An 18742-nucleotide genomic window follows, 5' to 3' on the forward strand; every position below is an offset into this window, starting at 1 on the left:
TGGCGGCAGTTCTTCCTGTTTGTCTAGAAGTCTTCTCAGCAGGGCTCTATAAATAGAGAACTACGGCAGATATGTAATATTTAATGCAGCCGAACCGTGTATTACAGTGCCTTTATATGATGACTTTCAAAGAGAAAAGCAAGCACACTCGGAATAAAGTATTAGTTTATTTTTAAAAAACGTTTTCAGATTTCACATCACATAAACACCAAATCCCAGCATGCATTGCGGCTAAACCATCAAATCATCGAGCTGAGGATCTTGTCTACGTCAGTTTCCGGTTTCGTTTATCACCGATGTATTTTGTTATAATAATAATAATAATAATACATGGGACTTTTATAGCGCTTTTCATGAAACTCAAAGACGCTTTGACAGAGAATTTAAGAAAACACAACAAAAAAAAGACAAAGAAATACAAAAAGAGATAAACAAAACAGAAAAAATACGGGGGGAGTGGGGTGGTCAGCGGTTGAATGCAGTGTTGAACAGGTGGGTTTTGAGTGATGTTTTGAATGCTGTGAGGGAGGAAGAATCTCTGATGGATTGGGGTAGTGAGTTCCAGAGGGTGGGTGCAGCAACGGAGAAGGCTCTGTCGCCCCAAGACTTGAGGTTGGTCCGGGTGGGGAGGGACAGGAGGTTGGCAGTGGCAGAGCGGAGGGAGCGAGTGGGAGTGTGTCTGTGGAGGAGGTCAGTCAGGTAGGATGGGGCCAGGTTATGGAGGGCTTTGTACGTCATCAGGAGGATCTTGTACTGAATTCTCTGGGGGATGGGGAGCCAGTGGAGCTTGATGAGGACGGGTGTAATGTGTTCACGGATTCGGGTGTGGGTGAGTAGACGGGCGGCGGAGTTCTGGATATATTGAAGTTTGTTGAGGATTTTTGCAGGTGAACCATAGAGGAGGCTATTGCAATAGTCCAGACGGGAGGTGATGAAGGCGTGGATGAGGGTTTCGGCAGCAGTGGGAGAGAGGGATGGACGTAGACGGGCGATGTTTTTGAGGTGGAAGAAGGCTGTCTTTGTGATCTGTTTGATGTATCTGTTGTAGGAGAGGGTTTGGTCAAATATGATGCCTAGGTTCCGGATGTGAGGGGAGGTTTGAACTGGGAAGCCGTCTATGTTGAGGGTGAAGTTATGGATAGGTGTGGTGAGCTTCTTTTGTCCAATGATTATTATTTCAGATTTATCGCAGTTGAGTTTCAGGAAGTTAAGTTGGAGCCAGGATTTTATTTCAGTGATGCAGTTTGTCAGGATGGAGTGGGTAGCAGTGGAGATGGACTTGGTGGAGATGAGAAGCTGGATGTCGTCGGCAAAGCAGTGGAATTGAAGTCCATGACGGCGGATTATGTGACCAAGGGGAAGCAGGTAGAGAATGAAGAGGAGGGGGCCGAGAACTGAGCCTTGAGGGACATCTTGGGGGAGAGGAGCGGTGGGGGATTTGCATTTATTGATGTAGATGAACTGGTTTCTGTCAGAGAGGTATGAAGTGAACCAAGAGAGGGCAGTGCCGGTGATGTTGAAGGTGGTTTCAAGACGGGTGAGGAGGATGGAGTGATTAATGGTGTCGAAGGCAGCGCTGAGGTCAAGGAGGATGAGGAGGTTGAGGTTACCAGCATCGGAGGAGAGGAGAAGGTCATTTGTAATTTTGAGGAGTGCGGTTTCGGTACTGTGGTTTGAGCGGAATCCGGATTGAAAAGTTTCATAGAGGTTATTAGCAGAGAGATGATGCTTAAGTTGTGATGCTACAGCGCGTTCCAGAACTTTTGACAGAAAGGGTAGGTTCGAGATTGGTCTGAAGTTATTAGGGTTGTCAGGGTTTAGTCCGGGTTTTTTCAGAATAGGGGTGATAGCAGCTATTTTGAGGGACGGTGGGACGGTGCCAGAAGACAGGGAGGAGTTGATTGCTGTAGTGATGAGTGAAGAGAGAGTAGGAAGGCAGGCCTTAACAAAGCTGGAGGGGATGGGGTCCAGGGTGCAGGTGGCAGTTTTCATTCCTGTGAGGAGATCAGAGAGGTCAGTAGGGGAGACAGAGGAGAACTGGGACAGGGGTTGGCAGGATAAGGGGGGGCAGGTGGCTTGAGGGAGAGCTGGTGTGGTAGTGGTTAAGCTGCTGTAAATGTTGTCTATTTTGCTTTGAAAAATTTTGAGAAAAGAGCTGCATTTGTCTACTGTGAATGACTGAGTGGTGGTGTCCAGGGGGCTGAGGAGTTTGTTTATTGTGGAGAAGAGTGTTTTGGGGTTTCCGGAGCCAGAGTGGATTAACTGAGAGTAGTAAGTGGTGCGGGCATGGAAGAGGGCATCTTTATATTGCTGTAGGTGGTCTTTGTAGGTTTGAGAATGAATTGTGAGACCTGTTTTATTGTGGAGTCTTTCAAGTTGCCGGGCACGGGTTTTCATCAGACGGAGTTCAGGGGTGAACCTAGGAGCAGAGTGGGTGAAGGAAACTGTTTTGGTTTTTATGGGTGCAAGTTGGTCAAGGCAGGAGGACAGAATGTTGTTGTAGTAGTCAGTGAGATCAGAGGGGCTATGGAGGTCCACAAAGGGAGTGGTGGATATTTTTTCAGAGAGGGAGGATGAGAGCAAGGTAGCTGAGACAGAGCTTAATTTACGGAAGTTGATTTTGCGTTTTTGCTTTGGTGGTGGGGTGGGAATGTTGATGGTCATGGTGATGGCTAAGTGGTCGGAGAGGAAGAGGTCTGAGCCAGACAGATGGTGAAGGTTTAGTCCAGTCGAGCAAACAAGGTCCAGAATGTGGCCACGGTTATGGGTCGGAAAGTTGACATGTTGAATGAGGTTGAAGCAGTTAAGCATGTCCGTGAAGTCTGTAGTTATTGTAGAGTCAGTGGAGTCCATGTGGATGTTGAAATCACCAAGTAGGAGGACTGAGGTGGAGAGAGAACAGAGCTTGGTCAGAAATTCAGAGAAATCAGAGAGGAATGATGGGTTTGGTTTGGGAGGGCGGTAGACAACTGCCAGGACTGACTGTGTGTGACCAGAGAGTTTAAAAGCCAGGTGTTCAAATGAAGGAGCAGATGAGATGGGGATGAGGCTGGTTTTAATGTCCTGTCGGTGTATTACGGCAATTCCACCACCTCGGCCCTCCGAGCGTGGCTTATTTATGTAGGAGTATCCATTGGGTGTAGTGAGGTTGAGTGAGAGATAATCCAGAGGTTGTTGCCAGGTTTCTGTCAGACAGAGAAAGTCCAGTTTATTGTCCAGAATGAATTCGTTGAGAATGTGACTTTTATTGTTGAGGGACCGGGTATTAAACAGAGTGAGCTTCATATTGCTTTGTGTTGTGAGGATTGACTCAGGTGTCATTGCCAGGGCTTGCAGACAGGGGGCGCGCTCGTCTGTATTGTTGTGATGACGTAGTCGAAAGGTGGGTGTGCGCTCAGCTGACCAGAATACGGGGATGGAGTGACCTGTGTGAAAGTAAACAAACTTGCGACCGGAGCCTCTATGGATGTATCTGGTTCGTTTTAGAAGTTTGTGGTTTTTGATGACAGAGATGCATAACGGTGTGGAATGGTTGTTGAGTTGTAGAAGTCTCGCAGCGGAGTACCTCAATGCCATGCCAGGCAGGAGAGACGGAGCGTTGAGTGGACAGGTGAGCCGGGCAGCCGCTAGCATTAGCAGCTAGCGGGTATCCTGCAGCTTGATGACTGCAGAGGTGCAGGCAGCTAGCTCCAAGTAGTCCACGGAAGAGGGGTCCAGGCCAGCCAAAGGCAGGACACGTTTTGAGAAGTCCGGGAATGGGGTGGAGGCAGCGTTGGAGGAGCTAGGCAGGTGAAGCCGGGAGGATCAGAAGGAGAGCAGGTGGAGCGGCGAAACGGAGCCGGTGTTTTCAGGTAGGAAAACACGGACACATCTCATTGATTCAGGCAGTGTAAGATTGACATAGATCTTAACTGGACTGGTCGGCCAAAAAGCTGCTAAGAAATGTTGAGGAAAGAGTAGAAAAGAGTAAAAAAAATTCCAGACAGAGAAGCGGCGAGCAAACGACGCCAGCGTCCTCTCACATCCGGTCTATGATGCATGATTATACACACATTCCTCCACATTTACATTTTAATTTGCATTAAAGTATTTTGTGAGGCCTTCTAACATGTTTTAAATATAACTACGGTTGTAGTTGAAGAGTTTGTAAAGTAACATGAGCTGAAGTTGTTGCCTGGCAACTCAATCGCACAACGTCACGTCCGTTAATTCCACATCCACACGCATGGATTAACATTGATTTAATACATTAATGTAGCCTTTGTTTCTGCTAAAAGAGGTGTCGACCAGCTGGGGCAACAAGAAAATTGGCGTAATCGAGTGTGACTATTAAAAAAATAAATCATTATTATTTTAATATTGACAATAACAACCGACCATCGGCGTAGCATTTGCTTGGCATTTCCGGTTATTTCCCCACTGGTTTACATGGGGTAACAACACCGTGTAACTGTCACGTTTGAAGGGAAAATCGTGAAAAAGGGAAATCGTGACATCTTCACGTCTCCCAGCATGGTAAACCGTCACATGTTCACGTTTTGCCGTGATATCGGGTTGAATCAACAACTGACTGCCAATCAAATAAAGAAAGTACAATTCAAAAATAACAATATTTATTGTCAATGAACTTTGAACTATACAGATATACACTAAAATACTGTGGATATGTGTAATGTTCCTCTCTGGCTGCATTTAAAAATAAAATAGAGATAAAAATAGCTTAGCTCTTATATTGCAGTCCCTGGTTGCGGTCGGATAATCCAAAAATCAGCTCCTAACGTCTAACCCTATCGTCTATTCCTTGACCTCTGAGTGAAACGTCACGGGGTTAAGGGATAGTGGATAGGAGAATTCAAAAGGACTTAGGAGAGGAGACTGCGGTAATTTAGAGAATCCGACTGCACTTTCACTATCCGACGTGTTTATGGTGCGCCAGCGGACGTCATAAATGTGCGTCTGCTGCTGTGAGGAAACTATGGAAACTACAGTTTTCTATACAGCGGACTGAAAACATAGTTTTCTTTCTTTTAATTATTTTGTATTTCTTCTCAATGTATTGTGTTTTCTCTGTTTGATCCTGTAAAGCACTTTGAATTGCATCACTGTATGAATTGTGCTGCTGCATAATTGCCTGAAGCCCCGCCCACTGTTTAGCGCGCTGCATGAGAGAGAGAGGGTGTCAGGGTTTGAGTTTTGTTGTGTCTAATGGTGGGGTTATTTTGCTGTTCTGTTCTCCCTGTCATATTTTCCTCCTTGTTTCTTGTCTGGTCCTTCTCCCTGTGTTTTCCTCCCTGTCGTTAGTTTCCCTGGTGTGTCTGATTGTGTTCACCTGTTGCCCTTGTGTTTCTCCTTCCCTGCCCGGCTGTTTCTCGTCTCGTGATTACCCCTCCCTGTATTTAGTCTTGTATCTTCCTGTGTTCGGTGTCGGTTCATTGTTTGTTTTTCCTGTCTCCCTTCATGTTGGTCACGATCGTTTTTTGGGTATGTAATCTTCCTCGTGTGACCTATGGATTATCCTTGCCATGTTTTTTGTTGATCAGCTTTTTAAGAATAAAGCTCGCTTTTGTTTATAGATCTTTATCTTTTTGTAGTCTGCATTTTGGGTCCAACCTCTTTCCGCGATCTAAACAGTGATCGTAACAGAGGGAGGGAGAGAGGAAAAGAGAGGATCCGTTTCTCCCGTGTTATTATTCAAAGTTAATGTAAACTTTTGAATAATGTACTTTATCTACTACAAGTAGTTTGTTTGAATGTAATAATTATGATGTTTGTTGTTTGTGGAATCATTTATTGAAAAATGAATCTGAATTTTTCGATCTGTTAAGATTATAAACTGAAGCAATATAAAAATGACTCCCATTAACTGAGTTTTAAACATCAGCATATCCGATCATAGTCCGGTAATTACCTGCTAACGGAAACTCTGCTACACAATTCTTATTATTATTATTCTTATTATTCTTATTATTATTACTGAAACATGAGCGGTAACTTTCAAATAAATTCTGTCCGGACATTTGACCGGCGAGAAAAAATCAGAGCGGAAACCCTGGTCCGTATAGGTCTGGGTCCGGATCCGGACCGCCTGTTGCCGACCCCTGCTTTAAAGTATAACATACTTTTATTTTGCTGTAGCAAAACAAAGGCTTAAAAAGACAGTGAATCTGTCACGATCTGTCTGTGATATTCTGTGTTTCATTTTGAAAGGTGAAATAATAAAACACCCCCTGTCTTTGATTGCCTTCTGTCCCTGTGTTTTCCCTTCTGTCTGTGTACTGATTCTGTTCACCTGGTGTATTGTGTTTCTCCTGCATTGCCCAGCTGTGTTAAGCAGTGATGCAAATTAGTCGCTTTTCGGCGCCTCCCGCTTTTTTAACGCTGCTTTGGGTGACTTGTGTAATTCGTGGAGAACCGAAGAGTTTTCGTTTGGGGGGGGGGTGGGGGTCCGTTAGTCCGTCCGTTAGTCCGTCCATTAGTCCGTCCGACTGACGGACAACTTCCCACTTCAAAAAAGAAGAAGAAATCTAGATCGCAAAATAATTAAACAAGCGAGTGCCTGTTTTTCCTGGCCAAGGACAGGTTCCTTGAACACAACACGAGCGTAACGTGTCTTCACGTGGTTATGTCTCGTCTGAAAGGAGTGCAGACTAGACTTGAGTGCTTACGGAGAGCACCGGAACGCCGCTCCAGCTCTTCAAATATTGCAGTACCCATAAGGAGCCGTACACATGCCGCAGTGTTTGCTTGGCTGTGTCTTTAGTTGTAAGCACAGTGGCGATCTGTTGTTATTAGCATCTGGTTAGCTAGCTATGCTAACGAATTTAAAGAGCCTTTCTACAACCAGGTGGAAGAGAGCTCTCTCCTGAGAGGCTCAAATAACCTCAGCTCAGTGAGATTAAGGCACACCTTGATATGATCATTATAATTATTAATGAGACATTAGAGACTAAATGAAAAACAGGTATAAAATACTATATGACAGTAACAAAAAAGTTGTTAAAAATAACAAGAATAGAGTTTAAAAAGGGAGTGATTTGTAAAATATCCAAAAAGAAAAATCTGCTTACAGTTCTGTTTCAATGTGTGTTGAAAGATGTACCCATAGATCTCCTCATGATGTTCTCAAAGTGCACCAGATTGATGCTTTTAACTTAAATATATTACATTACATTACATTGCATTTAGCTGACGCTTTTATCCAAAGCGACTTACAATAAGTGCATTCGACCAGGAAGATACAACCTTTAAGAAAACAGAATCATATAAGTACATCAGGTTTCATAGAGCCAAACATTTCAAGTGCTACTCAACTGGCATTTAGAAAGCCAGCCCTTTATTAGTATATAAGTGCTTTGTTAGTAATTCTATCGCTCGAAGTGGAGTCTAAAGAGATGAGTTTTCAGTTTGCGTCGGAAGATGTGTAAGCTATCTGCTGTCCTGATTACAATGGGGAGCTCATTCCACCATTTTGGAGCCAGGATAGCAAACCCACGTGTTTTTGCTGACGGGAACTTGGGTCCCCCTCGCAGTGCGGGTGCAGCGAGCTGTTTGGCTGATGCAGAGCGGAGTGCACGTGCTGGGGTGTACGGTTTAACCATGTCCTGGATGTAGGAAGGGCCAGATCCATTCGCAGCATGGTACGCAAGTACCAGTGTCTTGAAGTGGATTCTAGCAGTTACTGGAAGCCAGTGAAGGGAGCGGAGGAGCGGTGTGGTGTGGGAGAATTTGGGAAGGTTGAAGACCAGACGAGCCGCTGCATTCTGGATGAGCTGCAGAGGTCGGATGGCACATGCAGGTAGACCAGCCAGGAGGGAGTTGCAGTAGTCTAGGCGTGAGATGACGAGAGCCTGGACCAGAATCTGCGCTGATGTCTGGGTCAGCTGGGGACGTATCCTCCTGATGTTGTAAAGCGTGTATCTGCAGCAGCGGGTTGTAGCAGCGATGTTTGCAGTGAAGGACAGTTTGTTATCTAGGACCACACCCAGATTCCTTGCAGTCTGAGTCGGGGAAACAACAGAGGTGCCGATGTTGATTGTTAGGTCAAGAGTGGGACAATATTTTCCCGGAAGGAAGAGCAGTTCAGTCTTGTCAAGGTTGAGCTTGAGGTGATGAGCAGACATCCACCGAGAGATGTCTGCTAGGCAAGCAGAGATGCGTGCGACGACCTGGGTCTCTGAGCGGGGAAAGGACAGAATTAGTTGGGTGTCGTCAGCGTAGCAGTGGTATGAAAAACCATGCGGGCTAATGACAGACCCGAGCGAGTTTGTGTACAGGGAGAAGAGGAGGGGACCAAGAACCGAGCCCTGAGGGACCCCTGTAGTTAATTGACAAGGGTCGGACTCGGACCCTCTCCAAGTAACCCTGTAGGTGCGGTCGTTGAGGTATGAGGTGAGGAGGGAAAGTGCAGTGCCTGAAACTCCAAGTTCTTGGACAGTGCGAAGGAGGATCCGATGGTTCACCGTGTCGAATGCAGCAGACAGGTCCAGAAGGATGATGACAGAGGAGAGGGAGGCTGCTTTAGCAGTGTGCAGTTTGTCAGAGACAGCAAGGAGAGCAGTTTCTGTTGAGTGACCTGCCTTGAAACCAGACTGGTGCGGATCCAGAAGGTTGTTCTGATGGAGATAACAGGAGAGTTGTTTAAAGACAGCGCGTTCAAGTGTTTTAGACAGGAACGGGAGGAGAGAGACGGGCCTGTAGTTAATAACATCAGACGGATTGAGAGTGGGTTTCTTAAGGAGAGGGTTTACTCTTGCCTCCTTGAGACTGTTTGGAAAGTGACCAGAAGTTAGAGAAGTGTTGATGAAATGGGTGAGAAATGGTAGAATATCAGGAGCGATAGTCTGAAGGAGGTTTGAGGGGATAGGGTCCAGAGAACAGGTGGTAGGACGGGCAGAGGTAACGAGGGTAAGAACCTCACTTGGAGAGAGAGGGGAGAAGGAGGTCAGTGTGTGGGTGAAGGGAGGGTCTGGTGACCCAGCGGTGAGTAAAGGTGAGTCAGAAAAAGAAGAGCGAATATCATCAACCTTTTTTTCAAAGTGGTTAACAAAGTCGCTTGACAGAAGGGAGAAGGGGGGAGGTGCTTTGGGGGGGTCCAAGAGGGTGGAGAAGATAGAAAATAGTTTTTTGGGATTGGAATAGGAAGATTGGATCTTATCTTGAAAGAAAGTGCTTTTTGCCTGAGAGATGGAAGCAGAGAAAGAGGAGAGGAGAGCCTGATAGGTTAGGAGGTCGTCATGGTGTTTGGATTTCCACCATTTCCGCTCTGCTGCCCGAAGGATGGTTCTATTAGCACGCAGTGCATCATTTAGCCAGGGAGCAGGAGGGGACTGACGAGCCGGCCGCGATGTGAGAGGACAGAGAAAGTCCAGAGAGGATGAGAGAGTCGAGAGGAGAGTTTTTGCAGCAGTGTTTGGAGGCAGGAGTTGGAACGAGTCAGAGGAAGGGAGGGCTGAGAGCACCGATGAGGCAAAGGTAGAGGGGGAGAGGGAACGGAGGTTACGGCGGACAGGAGCAGAGTTAGAAGAGATTAGGTTGTTATGTTTGGAAAGGGGTAGAGAGAATGAAATGAAGAAGTGATCGGATGTGTGGAGCGGGTTTACAGAGAGGTTAGAAGTAGAGCAGTTCCTTGAGAATATGAGATCAAGGACATTGCCAGCTTTATGAGTTGGTGGGGATGGAGACAGTGAGAAAGCAAAGGTGGTTAACAGAGATGTTAGTTCAGATATCTTCCCTGTCTGGAGGTTGAAATCTCCGAGAAGTACAGCGGGAGGGCCAGTTTCAGGGATGTGTGAGAGGAGATTATCTAACTCCTCCAAGAAGTCCCCCAAGGCGCCTGGTGGACGGTAGAGAACAACAATGGTTAATTGTATAGGATGGGTTACTGTGACGGCATGGAATTCAAAGGTGGAAGGAGTGAAATTAGGTAGCTTGAAGAGGGAAAAGCTCCATTTGGGAGAGAGCAGGAGACCAGTGCCACCTCCTCTGCCAGAGGGTCTGGGTGTATGGGAGAAGGAATATGCTATGGAGAGAGCTGCTGGGGTGGATGTGTTGGATGGAGTGATCCAGGTCTCCGTGAGAGCAAGGAAATCCAGAGACTGCAGGGAAGCGTAGCCAGAGATGAAGTCAGCCTTAGGGACAGCTGACTGGCAGTTCCACAGGCCCCCTGAAACGAGATGTTGGATCTCAGTGGAGCATGTGGGATAGACGAGAGCAGGCCGGTAAGATCGATTAGGAGAAACACGGGGCCAGTGATAATTGCGAGAAGACACATGAACAGGAATGCAGAAAATACACATGATTATAGCATGAGGGGCTAGAGAACCCAAGAGAATTGAATAAAACTAAATAACACCAGCGATACTTGGCGCAATCAGAGTAGGATTTGCCTCCTCTTTGCCTCCCACGTGACTCCCACAGGACTCTTAATGTCTTTGTCAGTCTTACTCCCACAGGACTCTTAATGTCTTTGTCAGTCTTCGTCTGGCTGACGCTGAAGCTGACGCTCCAGGAAAACGCAACCTAAGATGGATACCTGATTGCTCAGTTCTCACAGCTTTGGGGGCACGCCCCTGTAATTAGTTAACTATTTTCTGCTGATGGGCGACAGCAGAGTCTTCCTACCTATTGTAATGCACACTTGAGGGGCGTGACTCACTGAGACCTGAGTTACGCCTGGAGTTGAGCAGATCTGAGATTTTAAAATCTCTCAGAAATCGCTGTTTTAGCTACAATAACTACAGAACAATTATACAGAGTAGAATAAATGAAACAGAGAAGTCTATTTAAACAAGAATATAACTTACAGTGATTGCTGAGTCAGTATCGATAGTGTCCTCACCGAGTCTGGATGCACACTGAGTTATTCTGATTTGAAATGCGCTATTTAAAATGTTTTTCAGCTGGGAAGCGTTTTGCACTTCACGCAATCAGCAGAGTCTTCCTACCTATTGTAATGCACACTTGAGGGGCGTGACTCACTGAGACCTGAGTTACGCCTGGAGTTGAGCAGATCTGAGATTTTAAAATCTCTCAGAAATCGCCGTTTTAGCTACAATAACTACAGAACAATTATACAGAGTAGAATAAATGAAACAGAGAAGTCTATTTAAACAAGAATATAACTTACAGTGATTGCTGAGTCAGTATCGATAGTGTCCTCACCGAGTCTGGATGCACACTGAGTTATTCTGATTTGAAATGCGCTATTTAAAATGTTTTTCAGCTGGGAAGCGTTTTGCTTATATATTTTTTAATCTTGCCGGGGGAGCATGCCCCCAGACCCCCCTAGAGAAGGTTAGGTCCCCCCCACTTAAATCGTGTTCACATGGATACTAAATACATTAGCACACATCTTGTGTCCATTTCTTTCTGTTTTGGTGGTCATGCCACACCGTGCGCATGCATGCGCAAGTCATGGTAAAATATCTGGATTAAGAGGTTGCTTTTTCTTTGCACAGCATGAAAGACAGGACAAATGATTTGTCGGTGATTTAAAAAAATGTAAGCAGAGGTTGAGTTCAATAATTTGTACGGACCTCGGAGGATGTTGTAAAAATTGAAAGGAAAAAGGTTCCCCACCCCTGCTGTAAATAATAATAAAAGCCCTTGAGTTATAACTTAACATCTCTGTCTCCTATTGATCTGAGTATATTATAAAGAATAGCCAGTTAATTGAAGCATTATAGCACAGGCCTTTGTCAGATTGTATATTACGCTGTTTCTTTCTGCTCCGAATAGTTCTCTCTTTTTTCACCATACCTGTGTTTGCATCACTGGTTAAGGAAGTGAGTTCTGTTTAATGTTTCATGTGTTAGCCTGGAAATAAAGTTATTTTTCAGTTTTAACCATTGTCTGTCCTGCAATTGGGTCTTACCTGCTCGGCTTAACCATGAAAATATTGTGTTTAAATTAGGGCCGGGACTTTAACGCGTTAATTAAGATTAATTAATTACACAAAAATTAACGCGTTAAAAAAATTAACGCATTTTAATCGCACTTATTTTTGCACCACGGAACGTTTCTCACTGGATGAGTTTCAGGGGTACCGATTATACTGGAGCACCAATTAACGTTCATGACTTCAAACAACAACAAACCACAGTGAACAATAGTCAAACATGAACAAACAAGCTGATGAGACCGCTTTGGTTGGCCCCGTGGATGGGACATTTTGTTTTAAAAAACGGACGGATGGAAGCGTCAATAAGAGCACGGTTGTTTGCAAATTATGCTAAAAGGAATTTGCGTATCACCGCAGCACATCAAGCCTCAAGTATCACCTCAATACAAAACCTATAGCAGCTAGCGTGGAAGCTAGCGTGGACGTTAGCCCGACTCGGAGTACAAGGACCCACACCCAATTCGCGTTGATCAAACAGTGGCCTATGCAAAAGAGAGATTTTATTTTTCATCAGGATATTGGAAGAATAGGAGGGATTGAGGTCAATCACTGGCACTTTTTTATTTTATTTTAAATGGTACACTTTATGTTGAACTATTTATTACGTTGTTGGAGCAACTGGCACTTTATGTTGAACTGTTTATTGTTTTGGCCAAGGTTATTGAGAGAGTTGGACTGAAATTGATTAGATTTTTTAAATCAACTATTGGTAAATCAACAAAGTCTGTTATGGCCTCTGAAGCAACAGAGAGATGTTCTCTAATAGTCAGGGTTTCCAATGTTCTGAATGTACTTGAAAGTATTGTGTTTTACTTAAAAAACAAAGTGTTATAGTTTACAGAAGGTCTACCTACCTATAGGCTACCTGAATCTCTGAAATGTACTATATTCCTAAATATGCTATTGCTACACTTTATGGCAAAAATTGCACTTTTCTGTTGGTCTTGGTTAAGTACATCCTTGAAAAAAATAAACAATGTTTTGTTGCTTAAGCTTATGTATTCAGTCATTATTCAATGGTATACTAAAATCCATGTGAAAAAAATTGCTTCTCACTGTTCTCAGGTCAAATATTTATGTGATTAAAAATGCGATTAATTGCGATTAATTAATTACAAAGCCTGTAATTAATTAGATTCATTTTTTTAATCGAGTCCCGGCCCTAGTTTAAATCAATTTGTTGTGTCAACTTAATGATTAAATTAGAGAGTAACCATATAATAAATTGGGTTGTACGTGGCAGGCTGGTATTATAGCGAAAATAACCTGTTTGGGTTCCTTTTGCTATAACTTCTGGCTTGCTGTATGTGGTAAATATTACACAATGGGCATGGCCATTCTTGATCCAGACCGATGTGTTAAGCAGTTGTTGTTATTATGTGGTATTTGCTGGGATAAAGTCTAAATTAGGTTAGTGGGGATTTGCAGTCTGTACACGGCACTAATCAGCCCAGTGTATACATGAGACATTCTAACTTATCATAGCAGGTAAACCACAGATTGAGAAGCACATCAGTGAATCTGTATGCACAGCACCAAGACCCCGGCATTGGAAGATCAGGGTTGGGGTCGAATAGTCCAAAAATCAGCTCCTAACATCTATCCCTATCGTCTATCCCTTGACCTCTGTGTGAAACGTCATGGGGTTAAGGGATTGGATAGAATTCAAAAGGATTTAGGAGAAGAGACTGCAGTACTTTAGAGAATCCGACTGCACTTTCACTATCCAACGTGTTTATGATGCGCTGTGGGGAAACTATGGAAATTGCAGTTTTCTATACAGCGCACTACAACATGGATGTAATAAGAAAGATGGGCTACTTTAAACTCATTTTGAGACTCTGCAGCATGCCCCTGATGCTATTATAAATGTTAGTCCTTAATTAACATATATCACTGTGTATATCAACATTCAAACATGTTTTAAAAGTTGAACAAACACACAGCTCAGTAAAGACTGTGAAATGTTGACTTTATTTGATTATTTGATTAAAAAAATAACGTTCATATTTCTCCTTTTGATTATAATACTGATGAACTTTCAAAACAAAGCACGTTGGCAACTTATACATACATTTCAAAAAGCTTAATAAGTACCGTAACTTTCATGATATAATTTCTCTGTCATAATCGATTGTTTCCGTGAACGACCGACTTTTGTGTGAAGGCAAATGCTGCGGCCGCAAGGCATTGTGGGGCAGCCTTTTCTCCTCTCCTTTCGTAAGGAAGGTCCAGTGGTTCCTAAGCTAAAGGAAGTTTGAAACCTCCTTTCCTTTTAATTGAAAGAATTCAAACGGCACTTATCATGGCTGCCACTGACGTACTTCAGGGTCATGTCACTCGATTAGGAAGGTTCCTAAGCTAAATGGACTATTCGACCGCAACCCAGATTAGGTGAGGTCGCTCCCGTAGCCCAAGGGCCGTTGGGGCACTCTGATGACATAACAACCTGTCTTAAAACATCCCAATCTGCCATCAATGTCATGCACTCCACCTCTCCTTTCCATGTCCTCTATCCAGGGGTTTCCAAACTTTGCCATGCCAAGGACCCCCATATAGCATTATCCTCTGGCGGGGACCCCCCTGTTGCAATTTTTTTTTTTTTATTATGTCTACAAGTGCCTCCCGATGGAACATGCAGTGCGTTGCCACTACATTTGGGGCCTTCTGCCTGATCGAAGCTGTCACTCCACTTTTTTTGCCTGTCATAGCCCCACTGCTCCATCTGAACACACACCCACACAACGAGACCAGTCAAGTCCGTTTGAGATGATGTACTCATCTAAAACTTGGAAAATGTCTCTTCATGTGTCTCTTCCCTTCCAGTGCTTTGCAACATAATATTTCCTCAACAAAGTTTTCTACTGAAATAAATATGATGTATGCAAGCAATTCTGCGACATTTGCTACATCCGTCCTCTCATCCAGCTGCAGAGCGAAACATTCATTAGCTCTCACTTGCTCCAAAAGCTGAGCAGATTTTCACTCTCAGTAGCGGCAGCTCGATTCTGATTGGCTTGAAGGGTGGTCGTGTGATTCAAAAACAAAAAATATGAAAAGATTGGCATCAAAGGACACATAGATTGATAGATATGCAGTTATTAATAACATTTAAAAAAAAAATCCTTTTTCCCTCAAACTTTGAGTGACCCCCTGGTGGCAGCCATTATAAGTGCCGTTTGTACATTTTATGAAATGTGGAAAACCTTTTTTTTTTTGACAGACATAATGTCCACCATGCTTTTACAAAACAAGAATTCTGAACAGCGAAAATAAGCTTTGCTAATTAAATATAGCATTGCTGATTTAAATCCTTTTTCAATGGAGTAAAATATGTTTTGTCATTGACTATTTATTTTAAAACCCCATATTCCCTCACTTCACCCAAACAGGTGTTGCCATTTATTTAAGCTGATTAGAGCTCATGTTATGTTATGCTTGGGGTTTTTGTTGTTGTGTTTTACTTGTTGTTTGCTCCTTTTACCCCTAACTACTCTGTCTCGCCGTCTCTGCAGGGCTGGTGTGTGACAGGGGGCGTGGCTGGTATACTCCTGGCTGCAGATGAGGCACACCTGTCCCCACTCACATGATCAACCTGCTCTTTAAAGACCCAGTGAAGTGCATGTTTTTGCACCAAAATGAAATGGCAGTTTCATTCCTTACATATCATTGTGCCTGTTCATGGCTAAAATATGTTTTAATAATTCATAATTAATGAATTATTAATTTTGCCGTCTGAGCCTAACGGAAGTTGCAGACGATAGTGGCTGTGACGTCACAAGATGTACCCAGTTGCGATTGTAAACATGGCGGAGACTTTGGAAAGTGATACTAGTGTGAGAGAAATGATTGATTTGGACAGCTTTTCGGACAGGATAGATGAGGAAAGTGATCAATTTGGTGCACTTTGAGGGCAACATTAAGAGATTTATGGATACAGCTCTCAACACTCATATGAAACATATATTTCAATAATCAAAAAACATTGGAAGGATTTCTTAACCTATTGTATACAACTAATATTACATAGATGGAAATATTTGTTTACATAGATGACCAAACCCACTGAGATAACTTAGGCTACAGTTTACCTCCCTGAGCTGACGTTATCTCTCTCAGTCCCACAGGAGAGCACTCTCCCTCTCCTTATTGTTGAAACAGCTAATCTCCGTTAGCTCCGAGCTAGCACCAGATGCTAACGACAACCCTGTAACTCTCTCAGTTTCTCTTTCTCTCTCTCTCTCTCTCGAATCGACCAGTGGCCTTTATTTATCATGATCAATCAAATAATCTACGAAACAATGACACCAGCCAGGCTCACCTTCATCTTTTGGGAACAGAAACATCGCCACTTCGGCAGACTTGACATTACTACAGCCAGCGGCAATGCATCGTTTCCCCTGTGTTTTTCATCCCTCTTTCTTCACTGTCGCCTCCATTGTCAGGTTTTCTCGATTGGCAATCACTTCCAGTCGACTCCGACACACTTTCCAGGAAAATACTAGCTCAAAAACGTTGAGAAATTCGACTTTGAAAAAGAGAAAAAACGAACGGTGGTGAATGTAAACAGTGCGGCGGCGTCCATCTCATGACGTCACGCAGTAGATCGCAAGCCACGCCCACGAAGGCGAAGGTCGACTGCAGATTTCCCCGGCAAATTCAAAACTAGTCAAATTCGTTGCTATTCCAACATTTTTTGATATGGGTTCCAATGGACAATTTTGCTCATTACTATACGTATTAGCATAACAGATCATGCACAGGTGCACACTTCACAGGGTCTTTAAGAGCCTGGCCCTCACCTCACTTCTCTGCCAGAGAATTACATGCTGTCCCACGGTCCGGAGTGCCTTTCTGCAGCCTGGAGTCTGTTTTGTTGACTTCACAGTTTTTTGAGGAGCTTTTTTTGAGTTTTTGTCGGGAACGTTTTCCCTCAGCTTTGTTTTTGGACTTACTGCAGCCAGCCAGCTCCCTGTCGTCAGTACCTGCCTTGGACTACCTTCCTTTTATTAAACACATTGAAACTTTATTTTTGTAAGTCTCTGCTTTGGGGTCCAAGTAGTATTCAAACATCACAGCTCATCTATATGCAGGATTTATAATGTTTCTCACAGTCTGTACTAAATTTGGTTACAGTGTTTTATTCAGGGCAGTACAAAACTCAGGTCATTACTTTATAAGCACTGTGGATAAATGGGATATTTCAAATCCACATATAAATATGTGATCAAATCCTGATTGTTCATGTTGCTTCACCCCTAGTCTCTATTCCACCTAGCTTAGCACTTTTTTACTTTTGTTATTTTTCTTTACTTGCTTGTAAAGCGCTATGAGCACCAGGAAAACCTCTATATAAATAACATGTATTATTATTATTATTATTATTATGTTAATAGTTGGAGGAATATTACAGAAGGCTTTCATGCCTTAACATGTCAAACACCCTGTTATTGTTAGCCAGAAAAGTCATCTCACCCCACTCATTCTGAAGGATATACACGAGTAGATAGGGCAAAGTGGGAGGAATCATGTGCTGTCTAAGCTATGACAAATCTATTGGATCCCTCATGCTAACGCTGCTGCAAGGGGATTCATCAACCAGTGTATGTTTTTTTTAGGAGACAAAGAGAAAGAGTGGGAGAGCAAAAGATGGCAGATCTCCCAACAGCCTGTGTAATACCAGACCTGCCCCCATTCGTTCATGTTGGCACTGACTACTTTGGACCTATTACGGTGAAGCGTGGCCATTCAATACACCTGGAAATGGCTCCTACTCTCGACACAGATTCCTGCATAAATGCCATCCGCAGGTTTATCTGCAGAAGAAGTCAAGTGGCAGAGATCAGATCAGACAACAGAATTCACTATGTTTCTTCAGAGCGGCAGCTAAGGGAAGCCATATACAACCTGGATCATCATAAAATCCAAAGTAATCTGCTACCTAAAGGCATAAAGTGGATATTCAAACCGCCCTATGCATCCCACCATGGAGCAGGGTTTCCGCTAGGATTTTGATGGAGGGAGTAAATACAGCGGCAAGCTTCCCTCCGGCAGAAACAGGAAATGCCGTAACTGTATGTAACAACGGTTTCAAATCAGCATCTCTTAGACAAAAAGTTTAAATTAATAACTCAAATAAAACTCCAAACATCTTTCATTGTGTTTCAAAGCTCTTTTAGTTTTAAACCTGATGTTTATAAGCTTCTTAGTTTTTTGCAACGGTCTGTAAATATACAAAACTTTATCATAAAATGCACATATTTACCTTTTTCTAGACTAGACACAGGTATGATCCTAAGTTAAAAACATATGAGGTTATCATGAGGTTGTTAACATCGCAGTTTATCAGTGGATGTTTGCTGGAACTACTTGTTAACAGCTTGTTTCCTGACGGACACACACAGCGTGACTCCGGTCAGGTAGAGACCGGTCTCAAGTCAGCACCGCTGCAGACTCGCTGTTTGAGGGCTTGATAGCCCACTCCCCCTCCACACCGCTCCACACTTGTTGCTTTGGAACAGCCCTTAATATGGCGGACCCTCCGCGTGAACGCGCAAACGGAGGGTTAGGGTGTAGGGGGCGGTTTGGGAATGGGCCTACATATGAACTGTGGGAAACAAAAGTGTTAGGACACCTTCACCTATTAGGATTAAAGAACACGATTCTAAGAGAACCAAATAGTGAAGCCGAGATAGCGGCAGACGGCAAGAAAAATGCAGACGCGTATGCTGAGCTAACACAACTTTTAGACGATAAAAGCCTCTCGCTAATTATGAGGGATGCACCCGACAATGCAAGAGAAGCCTTAAAAATATTAAGGGGATATTATGCTGGGAGGGGAAA

At 43.7% G+C, this 18742-nt stretch overlaps 1 protein-coding gene across 7 annotated transcripts in view; it reads right to left on the minus strand.

Annotated features, from left to right (window-relative positions):
• LOC307039402 (uncharacterized protein) overlaps positions 1–16610 on the minus strand; it is a 96338-nt gene extending 79728 nt beyond the window's left edge. For 6 of the 7 annotated variants that reach the window (XM_079681447.1, XM_079681443.1, XM_079681444.1 and 3 more), the window contains exon 1: positions 16221–16610. In XM_079681447.1, coding sequence (XP_079537573.1) covers positions 16221–16245 — 25 coding nt within the window. In that variant the 5' untranslated portion in view covers positions 16246–16610. The remainder of the gene's footprint in view (positions 1–16220) is intronic. The other variant, XM_079681445.1, reaches the window with a different exon arrangement.
• Positions 16611–18742: the final 2132 nt, after the last annotated feature.

This window comes from Notothenia rossii (genome assembly GCF_949606895.1).
Source record: "Notothenia rossii genome assembly, chromosome: 1".
NCBI lineage: Eukaryota > Metazoa > Chordata > Actinopteri > Perciformes > Nototheniidae > Notothenia > Notothenia rossii.